The sequence below is a fragment of the Boeremia exigua genome (genome assembly GCF_020726555.1).
Source record: "Boeremia exigua strain MPI-SDFR-AT-0100 chromosome Unknown C7974scaffold_7, whole genome shotgun sequence".
In the NCBI taxonomy this organism is placed as follows: Eukaryota; Fungi; Ascomycota; class Dothideomycetes; order Pleosporales; family Didymellaceae; genus Boeremia; species Boeremia exigua.
The window spans coordinates 805,731-820,253 of NW_025763524.1; the positions used below are offsets into that span (position 1 = coordinate 805,731).

The 14,523-nt window shown below is 55.3% G+C and overlaps 5 protein-coding genes across 5 annotated transcripts; 4 read left to right on the forward strand and 1 right to left on the reverse strand.

Moving 5' to 3' along the window:
* The first annotated feature begins 173 nt into the window (after positions 1-173).
* Positions 174-2,548, forward strand: C7974DRAFT_200875 (uncharacterized protein). The gene is made up of 3 exons (XM_046136764.1): positions 174-774; positions 826-1,001; positions 1,056-2,548. The coding sequence occupies exons 1-3, from the start codon at positions 462-464 to the stop codon at positions 2,508-2,510; spliced, it is 1,944 nt and encodes a 647-aa protein (XP_045996186.1). The 5' UTR covers positions 174-461; the 3' UTR covers positions 2,511-2,548.
* Positions 2,549-3,082: 534 nt separating this feature from the next.
* On the forward strand, positions 3,083-5,426 carry C7974DRAFT_200928 (dihydroxyacetone kinase). Its single transcript, XM_046136766.1, has 5 exons — positions 3,083-3,365; positions 3,439-3,937; positions 3,988-4,616; positions 4,663-4,797; positions 4,845-5,426. The coding sequence occupies exons 1-5, from the start codon at positions 3,359-3,361 to the stop codon at positions 5,330-5,332; spliced, it is 1,758 nt and encodes a 585-aa protein (XP_045996187.1). The 5' UTR covers positions 3,083-3,358; the 3' UTR covers positions 5,333-5,426.
* On the reverse strand, positions 5,401-6,274 carry C7974DRAFT_200913 (small nuclear ribonucleoprotein Sm D2). The gene is made up of 4 exons (XM_046136765.1): positions 6,211-6,274; positions 6,008-6,081; positions 5,558-5,956; positions 5,401-5,511 (listed from the first exon to the last, which is right to left on the reverse strand). Exons 2-4 carry the CDS (start codon positions 6,025-6,027, stop codon positions 5,469-5,471), a joined length of 462 nt encoding a protein of 153 aa, XP_045996188.1. The 5' UTR covers positions 6,028-6,081; positions 6,211-6,274; the 3' UTR covers positions 5,401-5,468.
* Positions 6,275-6,410: 136 nt separating this feature from the next.
* C7974DRAFT_425084 (uncharacterized protein) lies at positions 6,411-11,457 on the forward strand. Its single transcript, XM_046144458.1, has 3 exons — positions 6,411-6,799; positions 6,853-7,006; positions 7,059-11,457. The coding sequence occupies exons 1-3, from the start codon at positions 6,685-6,687 to the stop codon at positions 11,212-11,214; spliced, it is 4,425 nt and encodes a 1,474-aa protein (XP_045996189.1). The 5' UTR covers positions 6,411-6,684; the 3' UTR covers positions 11,215-11,457.
* Positions 11,458-12,734: 1,277 nt separating this feature from the next.
* Positions 12,735-14,165, forward strand: C7974DRAFT_200941 (uncharacterized protein). The gene is made up of 3 exons (XM_046136767.1): positions 12,735-13,090; positions 13,139-13,487; positions 13,537-14,165. Exons 1-3 carry the CDS (start codon positions 12,905-12,907, stop codon positions 14,058-14,060), a joined length of 1,059 nt encoding a protein of 352 aa, XP_045996190.1. The 5' UTR covers positions 12,735-12,904; the 3' UTR covers positions 14,061-14,165.
* The last annotated feature ends 358 nt before the right edge of the window (positions 14,166-14,523 follow it).

A 14,523-nucleotide genomic window follows, 5' to 3' on the forward strand; every position in this document is an offset into this window, starting at 1 on the left:
TAGCTCTACAATGAGGCTGAGGAACTGAAGGCGCCCAATACTGCGTCAGGCCCCCCACCTAGCTAGGGTATTGATGGGTCTCGACCTATCGACTTGCATTACGGCCCCCAACGTGGCAGATTGCAGTCATCTAAGCCTTGCAAGTAAGTCACTGTCTTTGTAGCATTGTCTTGATTTGAATAACAGATGCGTGAATTCACGGCTGTCGATCAGAATTCGGAAAGCGCTGACAAGTAGCCGCTCCTCAAATTGCGGTGTACAATGCCCCGCTTACCCTCAGACACTGCACGAAAAGCACATTGGCAACAAATGTGACACTTGTGTGCTACCAACAGCTGCGAAGGAGTGCCAAGCGAGGTTTTAGCACGCACCACGTAGTGAGATCGAGGAAGAGTATATGACTATCACCGCGCCTCAGAGAGGGGTCCCAACTGTCATCGTGTATCACTTTGACCATCATAATGGCGCAAGCCACACCGTACGTCCGCGCGCGTTCAGAGCCATCTGCCTTTGAATTCGAGGACTCTGCTAATCGATCGAATCCCAGCGCGTATACAGCTTTACCAACAACTATGAATGATGTACGTGGTTTGAAAGCCCCAAACTCGATCGGGATCAGTCGACCGACCAGCGATATTTCAAGCGAGCAAGCCGACGGCTCCACGAAGCATCATGAGTCCAGAACATACGCGACACTGGAGAGAGGTGTTGTCCACGAATGGGGGTCGACTATATTCGACGTACTCATGTCTTTGGTTCCGTTGTTTTTTCTAGGTACGTGTGGTCTGCTGATGCCAAATGTAGCAAGACTGACAGTGAGCGCAGTGATCGCCATTCTCTGCCTTTCTCTGAACCAGAAACCTGTATCTACCTATGGACAAGATATCAAAGCCATAACGCTACTTTCACCTACTATATTCCCAATAGTGTATGCAGCGATTTTTGGAAAGCTCCTTCGCCGAGTTGCGCTCTTCAAAGCTGAACGAAGCTCTTCTGTTGGCGTGAGTGATAGGCCTGAACGACTCTTACAAGCGAGCAAACTGACACGCTTATAGACACTGGAGCAGCTTTTAGGGAGTCAATCGTTCTTTGCAAGCGTGGAGAGGCAATTTGGAATGCGCCGACTAAACCTGCTAGGAATCGGAATCGTGGTAGCGTGGCTTTTGTCGCCTCTTGGGGGTCAATCGTCACTGAGACTTCTATCAACAACGGTATCCGAAAAGGTTATTCAAACTCCTGCCCGGTATCATGCTGTCGATATCTTTGGCAGGTGGAATATGTATGGCGAGCACCTTGAAGATTACTACTGGTCTTCATATGCACCCCTGTTTCTCAGCACGCTCCAGACCTCCCGAGACAACTTTAATGGGTCGAAGGATCTCTTTGGCAACATTAGAATTCCCGATATAACTTCTCTGGAACACTTCAAGGACACGACGCCGCCTTCTGATGACTGGTATGATGTTAAAGACACTCCTTCCGTTTCATACACCTCTCTCCTGGGATCACCTATCAGGGACGTTCCAATGACAGCAAATGTCACATTCGAGATCGAGACCGGATATTGGGAAATCCTATGTGATCCGTTCTCTGCAAACTTTTCGTTAAGTCTCATCAACGATACCAGGACTGGTCAGAATGAAACTTCATTCGACATGCTCATTAACGCGCCTGATGAAGGCAAGAATTCAACAACCGTGGGCTTCGAGTACCTAACTAGGGTATCCTATCGAGAGGCTATACGTTCGAACTGCACAGCCGAGATGCGAGCGGTGCACTCCGAGGTCGGTTGCATTGAAGGCGTGTGCGACGTGCAGCGCATGCGTCTTTCAAATCGGGATATGTGGCCTATATTTGACAACACCTCGTCCTGGGACACTGTACGTTACATTACTCAGTTCCTTCCCGGTACTGATCTGGGCTCAACTTCTAAATTGCGAGTCTCCGAGCTTGTTGAACAGTGGATGACGGATCCATACCTCACAAATCTGATTACGAATTATCCTGGATCGTGGGGTGGAGTAAATCCTGCGCAGAATCTGACCACCCAAATGTTCAATCGTCGCTTGCAGATGGTCATCAATACCTTCACTGATTCGTGGATGGGCGTGGACTACCGAGCTGGGCTGGACACAGAGGCGCCATGGAACAGCACGGAAGCGACCGGCGTTGAGTTCGACACCGAGCGATATGTGTGCAATACCACTTTTGCAGTTCTCACTATCGTCATCTCGTCCCTGCTCTTTGCGACAGCTGTGGCCTCGGTGGTCCTAGGTATCGTGACGAGGGCGCCAGACATCTTGGGTTACGTATCAACACTTGCACGCGACAACCCGTATCTGCAGGAGCACGTCCCATCGTACCTTGACGGAATGGAGGCATCCAGAGCACTTCGCGACGTCCGTGTTATTGTTGGAGATGTGCAAAAGGATGCGGATGTTGGCCATGTTGCGTTTGCATCAATGCATGTTGGGCCCGGACGTATCAGCAGAACGCGAAACTATGACTAGAGCAGTCTGCTTCGTTAACTTGAGGTTTTAGATAGGACAATGTACTACTATTCTGTGCTTCGGCAAAGTCTTGTCTTTCATCGGCCTTACAATACGTAAGATGACTGCTCAAAGGGAGGTAAGATACACGTACACAAGTACGCCTAAGTAGGTGCTTCAAATAGGTCTCGTAATGCTGCAACAGCAAGCAATACCATAAACACGCACACAGGTCAGCAACGTCTGTCATGGTAAGGTACGGCACATTGGGAACAACCAAAGGCAGTCCCCAAACAGGTAACCCGCCTCATCCACAGTCCGAAACACTCCGCAGCCACTCTTCTCTGCCACCAAAACGACCCCCAAACCTCTTTCGCGCACACAACCGCAAACAGCAGCGCAAAGCAACTGCGCCAAAACTTCCTCTAACAAGCAATCCGAGCCGCCCAGTCCTCCTCCAGAACCCCCAGGCCGACCTCGCCCTCGTCCATAGAAAGTCCCAATTCCGATGCTATACACAATTTTTAAGCACCGAAACACGACGACGTTCCTGGTGTTGCGTCCCAATCCGGTAATTGTAGCCTCCGCTACCGCATCGGGACAGCGCGGGGATGTCGGGAACTGGAGAGCTACCCCTCACGCAGCTGTCTGCGCGGGCGGGTCAGGCACCGGCGGGGGCTCCGGTCGGTGGATGGAAGGAGCGACGGAGGGTGATTGAAAAGGAAATAGTGCTGCTGTTGGGGCTTATATGTTGCTTGGACGCGCGCATGAGATTCGAGGTTTGAGTACTTGAGGTCGACACCACGCAATTGATTGTCAAGACGAATTGAGCTCGAGACTACTGCAGTGATTAGAAGCACACAGATACAATGTCGTGTATGTTTCCCTTCTACTTCTATTATGCAGAGTATATGAAATACGGAGGGAGTGTGAGTGCTAACCCGCGCAGCAAAACACTTCATCCACGACCCCACCCACCTCGTCGCCACCGCGCTGCGCAGCATCCCCCTTACAAACCCCAGCGTGGCATGCGACCTCCCCAACAAGATCATCTACCTGCGCGACGCCGCGCCCAGCGTCTCCATTGTGTCGGGCGGCGGCTCCGGCCACGAGCCCTCCTTCGCGTCCTTTGTGGGCCGCGGCCTGCTCGCCGGCGCCGTCGCAGGCACCATCTTCGCGTCCCCGAGCGCTGAGCAGGTGCGCAGGTGCATTCTGCACCGCGTGCGGCGCGATCGGGGCGTGCTGGTCGTGGTGATGAATTACACGGGCGACGTGCTGAATTTCGGGATGGCGGTGGAGAAGGCGCGGGCTGCGGGGATCGAAGTCGATATGGTGGTTGTCGGGGACGATGCGGGCGTGGGGCGGGCGAAGGGGGGGAAGGTGGGGCGCAGGGGAATTGCGGGGACGGTGCTGGTGCAGAAGGTTGCTGGGGCGTTGGCGGCGAGAGGGTAAGTGTTGTGTGGTTTGGCGAGGTGAGGGGCGTGCTAATGGTGTGCAGGGCGAGTCTGAAGGATGTGACGAGGGTGGCGCAGATCGTGGCGGATCATACCGTGTCGATTGGGTCGTCGCTGTCGCATGTTCATGTGCCGGGGCGTAGGGAGCCGGAGGAGGACGAGTTGAAGGAGGGCGAGGTTGAGATCGGGATGGGGATTCACAACGAAGCTGGATCGGAGCGCAAGTCGACAGATCTGCCGGGGTTGGTGAAGACGATGCTGGAGCATTGCTTGAATACGGCGGACCAGGATCGGAGCTTCTCGAGCATCAACGAAAAAGACGAGGTCGTGCTTCTCGTCAACAACCTCGGAGGCGTCAGCCCATTGGAACTAAGCGGGATCACGAACGAGGTCGTGGAGCAGTTGGCCGGGACCTTCAAGATCAACCCGGTCCGAATCCTCTCCGGAACTTTCATGACGAGTCTGAACGGCCTTGGCTTCAGCATTTCCTTGCTGAAGGTAACTGATCTGCAACTCGGCAGCGGTCCTTCAATGCTGGAACTGCTAGATGCGCCGGCTGAGGCCAGTGGCTGGTCTGCGGCAATTAGCAGCGGCACGTGGCAGAAGCGAGGACAGGCAGCAGCCGAAGAGAAGCAGACAGACTATGAAGAGATCCAACCCAGCACTCTTAGGGGTACGTTCTAGGGCAAAATTATTCGGCCGGTACTGACACTTCCCAGTGGACCCTACAGTATACCAGTCAGCTTTGAAAACGGCGTTGGATCGGCTCATTTCAGTCGAGCCTGACGTTACTAAATATGATACGATAGTCGGCGACGGCGACTGTGGCATTGGCTTGAAGCGGGGCGCAGAATGTAAGTCACGCATCACGTGGTCTGCAGCCTAGACTGACACAATGCAGCGATTCTGGACATGCTAGGCACAGCGGAGAGCACAGATGACTTGCTAATCCTTCTCAACCATATCATTCAGGTTGTTGAGGTGTCCATGGACGGAACTTCTGGTGCCATCTACGCTATCTTCCTGAATGCGCTCGCCCATGGACTGCGACAAAACGCACCCTCTTCGCCTGGACCAGTCACGCCCGAAATTTGGGCCAAAGCGCTGGACTCGTCTCTCAAAGCGCTCGGAAAGTACACGCCAGCCCAGCCCGGAGATCGAACGTTAATAGATGCGTTGCACCCCTTTGTCCAGACGTTGTCGAAGACGGGAAGCATCGAAGAAGCTGCAGTGGCCGCGCAAGAAGGCGCGCAAGGTACAAAGGGTATGAAGGCGAGCTTAGGCAGAACCGTGTATGTTGGAGGCCAAGGGTTCCAGGAGGTTCCAGATCCTGGGGCGCATGGACTCGCTGAACTACTGTTGGGCCTGAGCGAGGGACTGAAGAAGTAAAGGTGGGGTATCGATTGATTCGTTCGGTGGTGCTCGCAGGCGGTGCGATCGATATGTAAATTTTAATGCATTCCAAACTCCAAGATCGTGATCGTTGTCGCGTCCCAGCTCTGCCACCGCCATGACCCTCACGCGCTTAAGACAACAATACAAGGATGACGGAGTCGCCGCGGAGGAAACTGCAATGATTAGCAGCCAGAAAATAAGCGCACGGGGATGACGTACAGCTTCGAGATGAAGCGGTCCTTGTTGACCTTCCTGCCATGGGCGCCGTTTGCCAACCGTGGGGTCTCGGTCCACATCTCTTTCGCGTTTTCGAGGACCATGTTACAGTGACGGTCGAAGGCCTTGACGCGGGCGAGGATCTTGCGGTTGTTGCGGCAGGAGATCAGGACTTGTGTGCGCGAGCGAACGGCGGTCTGGAGGATGGACAGAGGCCCGGTGGTGAGCTCGTGTTCCTCGACCTGGGCGACTTCATATTCGCTGTCAAGTTGTGAGTCTGGATTTTTTCGGGTTGTAGGGACTTGGGTCGAGGGGGTTTGGATTGAAGGGGATTGGGTTGAAGGAATTAGGGTTGTAGGGAGGACATACGTCAACTCTGACCTAGGCTTGGAGAGCAGCTCCCTGTGAGATGTGTTAGCGCATGTCAATGGAGTGGGGAGCTGGTGTACACACTGAATCTTGGGGTCGGACATGGTGTCTAGTGGGAGGGGTTCGGGGGCGGTGTGGTGTGTATGCGACGAGCAGGTCTGGAGATGTGTTAGCTGGTGCAACTGCAGCTTCTGTCCGTGAAGAACAGCTGTGGGCCTGTCGTGCACGTGTCGCGGCTGCCTGAAGACTAGCGCACGTGACGCGCAGATGGCGGGCGAGGGACTGACCAGCGATTAGACAGGGAGATGCCACGGCAACGGGCTTGGATGAGGTCGTTTCGGCGGTTGCGGGCGTCAGGCAAGAAGTTGAAGTCAGCTAGCTCCGACGCAAATGCAATGGTGGATTCCTTAGTCAGCGACACGCGCCAATCAACGCGTCGCTCCACCGCGTCTGTGCAAGAACCACGAAAGCGTCATCGCGGCAGTCGCACGCCCCCGATCGCTGGTTCTGCGCGTGTCGCTGCTTGCAAGAGCTTCTACAGACCCCGCAGACCCATGAGCAGCTCGCCGGGCCATTTTCCGCGTTAGTTTCGCGACGTCGCCAGCTCTGCTCGCGCTGCGCGGTTCACGTCGCGTGCCGGAGCAAATGAGCGCCAACCTCGCACCTCTAGCTAGTGTGGAGTGCACCCTTCAAAACGCGCCTTCGATCCCTCCGGTCTCCACAGCACGGCCAGACTGCCCACGGCCAACCCCTCGGCGGCCATGTCGACTTCATCTGCCATGGTAGTGGGGAACCCGGCCATGCAGCAGACGCCGGCGTCGCCTGCTGCCGACGACGACGACGACACGGGCGGGATACCGCGTCGTCCAATGCGAGGCAAGCATGTGCAGTACTGACGATGGATTGTGTCTAACCTGTGGGCCCTACAGTGAAGGTGCTCTACACATTCGACAACGAGAACAAGACAAACTGCCTGGCACGTCTGCCGGACGTCCTCAACATCCCGGTCGTATCTCTCGACGAGAACACCCAGGTCGGCGTCATCGAGCTGAAGACATGTATCGACACCATTGTCACTGCAAGGTATGCTCATACACAGTGTCTGACCGTCGCAGATCAGTACTCACAGCCACAGTCCCGAACTCACCGCGAAGCTGGGCCACGACTACACCGTGTACGCATACGACTTCTCCGAGTACGAAACCCCTCTGGTCGGCCAAGGAATGCTTTCGTGGATCCTGGCCTCTGCTTCGGCCACCCCCAATGCCCCCGCTGAAGACTCGCAGACAATGGTCACGGGTCGTGTGTGCAAGAACATCCTGGGTCTCTTCTCGAACGGTATCAAAGAGACATTGGAGGTGAAACTCAAGCTTGTGCCTGTGCCGACGTCCATGCAGAAGGAGTATGTCGAGAACATGGAACGCTACCACAGCCTGAGCCAGATCATACCCGGGGGCTTCGATTACACCGCATGGTCTGAATTCCTGAAAGAGAATCCCACGCTTGGTCAGCTGGCCCAACCAGTGCCGTTCACCCCGCCTACACAGCCTCCAGCCCGCCCATCCACTGGTGGCTACGAGCCATTCCACCAGATGCTCACACGTCACAGTCCTTCTCAGGAGCCCGTCAGGAACGAATCCTTCTACAAGCAGTCGAATGCGTCCTTCGGGTCTCAGCCGTCGCGAGCCTCCAGCCCGGCACGCGGTGCCCCCTTCCGCCACATCCCGTACAAACCTGAACCGCGCCATGTCACGTACAACCCCGAACCGCGTCCTAATTCACGAGCATCTGTTCGAAGCGACATGTCGACACATTCGCCGCAAGGCCCGATCGATCCACATTACACTATCGAAATGCAAGGGGATGGGCCACCGAAAAAGAGAGCACGCATCACACAGGCAACTCGACCACGGAACACCCCCCTCACAGCTCGCAGCGACTCATTGCACAAGACTGCCGCCACAGCCTCATCTGTTTGGCTCCACCGGCCAATCGCTGCAAATCCGGCCTCCACCTTTGCTGACGCCGAGTCACAACCACGGGCGCTGACACCGCGGCCAGGTGACAGAGCCTTTGGCGCACCACAATACCGCCGTGTTCCCGCACCAAGCGCTTTGCGCCATGGATCTATGGATGCTGGACGACCATATGTATCGCCGTATGAGACGGGTGTCTTTTCTGACACGGCTATGGACTCGTGCGAGGACGAAAGAGATGGCAGTCCCGACGAAACACCCCGAAACATGCCGTCCTCGCCGCCCATAGTTCGCCAACCCACTTCTCCTACACCGTCAAGTCCTCCTCTACCGACCTTTCCCCAGTTAACGGATTCAGGCTTCGTTAGTGACGTAACCCAGAGCAGAGAGGAGGAAAATGTTGAAGCTGGTAGTACAGTGCCAGATGACAGTAACCTGGTAACAAAAAGTACAGCAAGAGATGTTGCCAAAGACACAGCGAAAGACGCAGCGAAAGACACAGGAAAAGACACAGGAAAAGACCTGGCGAAAGACGCGGCGAAGGACACGGCGAAAGACGCAACGAAAGACGCAACGAAAGACGCAACGAGACGCCGCAAACAACTTGCGCGCATGGAAGTCGCCCCTTACGACAAATCACACAAGCCATGGCAAGAGGTCAATCCCGGTCCCGCGGAGCGCCTACCCCAGACCTACATCCCGCCTCCAAGATCGTTCACACGCGAGCCTTATAAGCAGGTCGCTCAGAGCATCGAGACCGAGACGTGCAATCAGAAGCCAGTCCGCGCGGATCCCTCGATGACGAAGGCACCTGGTTTGCCTCGATCTCAAACACTTCAGGAGTACTCAGACGCTAGTGTGATTTCCAAGAGACCACGACAGCCGCCCACGGACTCGTTTCCCTTTCCTCCCCTTGAGCAGACACAAACGGTCAGCAAAGCTGGATCTCCCGACTCACCGTTCTCACAGTGCTCACCCGAGAGCGAGACCGCGGGACAGGTCTATAGCCGCGAAGCTACCCCAAACGGCCCCGCCAAACGACCCGTAGCGCCAAGAACAAAGGGTCTACCCCGATCGAACACGTGGTCCGGCATAGGAGAATTCATGTCAGATGCTCCTACGCCATCTGAATCTACAGCTAACGATCCACGACCTCCACGAAGCGGGTCACACGCCAAGCGGAAGAAATACATCAAAGAGAGGCTTCAAAGTGCACTTAAAAGCGGAGACATGCCCGATCACTGTCATAACTGTGGAGAGATCGAGACTCCAACATGGAGGAAGCCTTACACTCGCGTTGAAATCGGCATCCCGGAAGACATCGTATTGTCTTCTGCTGGCATCGTGGCTTACGAAGTCATAGAAACAGATCCAGAAACCGAGGAGCCGATGTATCGCATATACAAGAACAAGCTCACATTGCGAGAAAGGGAGGCTGAACTGTTCGAGACGATGAATCTGTGTAATCCATGCGGTTTGTGGCTTGCCAAGAATGGCAGATCAAGACCACAAAATTTGTGGGTCAAGGACGCGTCGAAGGCATCGCGACGGAAGCGGGTACCAAGCACCCGCAGCAAATCCCAATCACAGAATGACGATATTGCCTCGGATGCTGGAGATCCAGAGAAACAGCAAGAGCCTGACAGTCAAGCCGAAAAAGACATGCCTCCACCGTCTACGAGACCTTCAGGGAACGGCAATGCTGCCAGTCAAGACGATGTCTCTGGCAGCGCTGAGGCTGAGGCTGCATTCGAACGAGCGATTCAATCCAGCCCAGCTGGGTTCCGGAGAAGCAAAGACTCTTCAGTAGATGTCGATCCTGACTTGACTCCCAAACCCACACGCCGACTGCTCTTCCCATCTCCACGCAAAAATGGTGAGCTTAAGACACTTGCCTTGAAGCAAGAGAAGATCGACAAATCGAATCGGATAGTGATCCACAAAGGAGAGGTGGCACCTGAAAATCCTCGATGTGAGCGGTGCCGGAAACTCAAGAAATTGTGCGATCGTCAGCGACCATGTGGCCGCTGCGTTGTCCAGGGACTAGAGTTTGATGAGTGCATCCCGGCTACGATGAGGAAAGATGTGTACAGGCGTAATCCCAATCAGCCCACTGCGGAAGCGGCCCCTACACCCGACGGATGTGCTGCATCCGCATCGCCTGCACCATCTGGTGCACAGGATTCATTGGGGGTTCCAGATGAGCCGGTCATGAGTGCCGCATCTGCTGTGGCCCCATCGCCTGCTTCACCTGCAGACCCTGATGTGCCAATGCCTGCGACTGTGGACGACGGCGAAACCGACAAAGAGAATTGCCCACCGCCTGCGCTCGACAACGAGCACGACGATCTGGCGTACCTGTTTGAGACCCCGGGGCTTGCAAAGTCTACCCCAAGGAAGGCCACCCCAAGGAAAGACGACGCATTCTCTGACCTCCTCAAGACTCCTACCCCGGGGTCCCGTCGTCGCCCGCCATTGACCCCACGACGAGGCGACGATGACGCAGAGCAGGCCATGACACCTTCCCGAAGCATCTTCACGCCGCGTACGATGCGTCCTGCCACAGCTGCGCCGGAAACGCCATTCACTCGACAACTTAACGCAATGCTATCTGATGCAAACAACTCGTCTCCCTCGCAAGTTTTCGACTTCTCTTCCTTTCCTGTCTTCGATACCCCTGCTCGCGCGAGTGGGGCGCAGTTCTCAGATCTATTCAACAACGACTTCTTGTCCAGCGACATGCCTGCATCGAGTTCGCCGGAAGGGACTGGCATGTTGGGACTTGGGTTTGATCTGTACGAAGATCCTAGCACATCATCTGCGGGACTTTGGCCCGATCCAGACATGTTCAGCAGCGATGCTGTCATGCTAGATCTCGACGAAGACAAGAATGTTTCAGACAAGAGCGACGGTCCTGGCGCGACTACCCTACTCAAGATGACTGTTGGCGGCATCACAGTGGATTTTGCTTCAATGATTGAGGAGGTCGTTGGCAACAATGATGAAGAAACAGACTCTGTCGAACACGCTGTCGATACAAGCGCTACCGACACGACCGATGTCGACACGAACGATGTCGACACAAACGAAGTTGATACAAACACGGCAAACACACACGATGCCGACACAAATGCTGCCGACACAAACACTGTCGCCACAGATGCTGTCGACACAGAAGAGGTTTGTTCTGCGACAGTTGAGAGCCCCAAGACGATGGAGGCGCAATCGAACACAGAGGTGGTTGAACGTGAGACAAGTCCGGAGGCGATGAGCCAGGGTCTAGCACAGACTCCTGAGGCTCCTGAGGCGGAATAAACATGATGACATGATTTGACGGCAGCTTGCCGGTTTGCGTTCCTAGGATCATTAAAGGCGTTACACGGTGATCGGCATTAGCATAGAACGGCGTGGTTCACAACCGCCACACGAGGCATGATTTGAACTTTTGGAGATATACCACTGGCGCAGCGGGAAGCGGTTGAATAGATAGACCCTGTAGTATTATTACGGCCTCCCTTACGGAGGCCAACACCCATGAATCAAGAACAAGACACCTTACTAGGCCGCCCTGCGAGTGACACGTCGCTCGACACGTCTCTCGACACACGGTGCAAAAATCGATCATCCTCGTTCAAACTATCGAGGGTTTCACGCGGTATTGAGATTCTCTGGGTCGTCTCACGTTGGCCCGCGAGGTTCGTTTGGCGAAGATCTGTTTCGACGCACTGGGCAAAAGGGGATAAGCAGGCAAAACTCGCAAAGTCCTAAACTCCTAAGCTCCTGGAATAGGACGGGTCCGAAGGATTGATATGCTTCGCCAACCAAAGCCCCGAGGATCCCGTCGCGGCCACGGGCCTCGAGATGGCGCGGCGCGCTGTGGCACCAAATTGGGCTCTGTGACGCGGGTTCTAGAAGAAACATAATCTCCACCGGCGGCCAACTGGATGATGTCAGAGCGTTCTTTGGCGTAGAGGCCCAAGGATCGAGGCATGAATTTGACAATCAAGACATGGCGTAGCGTGGTGGTAGCGCGAGCGTAACCGGGATTTGCAAGAGGCCCGTTCGTCCGCGCTTTCCTGAAGCAGGGTAGACGCCGTTCCTGGGCCCGCCTTGACGCCAGCGTTGCGACGTGAAACGTCTAGCAGGATTCGCGCCTTTGGTTGCTCACTACTGTCGCACACCCCTCCCCACCACGTACGCAGCCCCAAAGTCAACATCGTTGCAGGTGCGCCGCAGCGGTGTTCCTAGATCGGATCTCGCACTACCAGACTCGGCATCATGCGATTGAGACGGTACCGGTATCGCGCAATTCGGCCGTACCCTGCGCCGCCTGCCAGCCAATATCACGGCGCAGCTCATCTATGATTAATCCGCCAATGTCTGAAATGCGTCACAGCGCCGCGCCTCTCCTGTGACCGTGACTCGACTTCTGTAGGGCTGGCTGAACCATGCAGATCGTGGAGCCGTACAACGTTCTTCCGACGGAGGATGCGTGACCAGTTGACACCTGTGGCAGCTGTAGTGCAGCTGTCGCCCGAGCTGGTGAAGCATCACCACGGACAAGCCCGAGCCGGGCCTAAATACCAGGGATAGATTAACAACCCACATGCCGCGTGAGCGAGTTCCCTGGTAGTCCACAAACCGCTGCTCCATTTGGTTAGTCATCCACGAGTTTCCCCAGGATCTCGGAGAAAGCTATCGTTTTAGTACGACAAGGCCCGAGGTGCAAGGAACGGTTGTTCCACCAATTCCTTTTCCGCGAGGCCCAATTTCGGCATCCTGGTCTAGAATCCGCCTGTCTGCTGACTGCGGGCATTGCATCGAGTTTGAAAAGCCACCGATCCGCGTATGGCCATGCGCCTGGGACGATTTCTTCCATCCCCCCCCTCGTTTGCGTTTTTGATATTACCGTTCGTACAGCCGACCTTCCGCCTCTCATTATTACCATTCCCTTCCCACTCCCATTTGTGTTTCGCATGTTTGGGCCCTGGACAAACATGTAATTATGCTCTCGCCACGGAATCACGAAAAAGATCAGACGCACGCGTACGTCAACCCAGAGGTCCCGCTGAATCTGGGCCTGTGGTTTCTGTATGCGGGCGCTACATTCTTCCTCGCGCTGCGCGTATGGATCAAGGTCACGAGGCGACACGGCCTGTGGTGGGATGACTGGATCTTGCTGGTAACTTGGGTATGTGGTCTCTACTGAGCGTCGCGACAATGACTAACATCGTGAAAGATCATCCTCTCCATCAACAACAGTCTCATCACCCTCGAGTATGCGACTGGATATGTTGTCGACAAGTGGGACGACCGCATGCAGATTCTCATCAACGTGACTTCCTGCGGCACCCTGATCGGGCAGGCCCTGAGTAAAACAGCCTTTGCTGTGACATTATTGAAGCTCACTAAAGGCTGGCCCCGATGGATTCTCTGGTTCTGTATCGTCACCATGAACGCCTACATGATCACCAAGTGTTTCTTCCAATGGGCGAGGATCATCGACAAGCCAAGCTACGATGTCTGGTACAGACTGCCGTTTTACCTGGACTGGACTTTCCGTGAGAACTTCAAGGAGGGCGGCAATGGTGAGCAAAGACTCGAGACTTTGAATGACCCCTGGCTTATATTTGACAGTGTACAACATCATCATGGACTTCACTATGGCCACCTTCCCCTGGCTCATCACCTGGAACCTGGATATGCGCAAAGTTGAAAAGGTCGGCCTCTGCATGACCATGAGTCTTGGAATGATCGTTGCCATCATCGCCGCAATCCGCACAGGCTGGAAGGACGGCGGCAACCCCAAGGACGAGTGGTACTTCTGGCGCAACGCGCACTCAAATGTGTGGTACTCCTCCGAAATCGTTGGCACCATCATTGTCCAGTGCATCCCGGTCCTTCGCCCTCTCATCCGCGACATTCACACCTCCCTCACCTCAAAAAAACTCGCATCGCACGCCGACGGCACCCGTCGAAGCAAGATGCCCACAGGTTACATGGACGAAACCAACCACAAAGCAAATGCCTTCTCTGACGCAAAGGACACCGTCAGCGACGATTCGAGCCCAGACTCCTGGGACAACCAGGGCATTTACACCAAAAAGGACTTCGAGCTTACCGCAGTCGAAGTCCAACGCAATCCGCAGTCGATGGTTTAGATACACGATTCAATTCAATTCAGTCATTTTCTTACCTCGCACCAAATCACTGCTTCGCGCTGAACCACACGACGCCCCCAAGCACCCACCAGCGTGCGTCGCCACGTATACAGATACGCAACACCGCATATCGTGAAACCGCGTCTCCCACGCCCACAAAACTCTCCGAGGTCGCACTACACAACACCACTGCCACCACACGCATCTCGCATGCACGAAAACCCGGGTTTCAGCACCCACCCACCGGGCTCGGAAACACGAGTGACAAACAACCCAGCGCCTGCCTGTGCGAGCGCGAATGCGAGGCGACCCAGTCAGCAAAAGGAGCAGTCTGCGTCCGGTGAGGATCCCGGAGGCCAGTGGGGCGCAGAGCAGGGTCAGGGGGCGCAGAAGACGCAGCAGGGCAGGCGAGGCGGCGACGCTCAGGACAGACGGGCATCACGACTGCATCTCAACGCCCAAC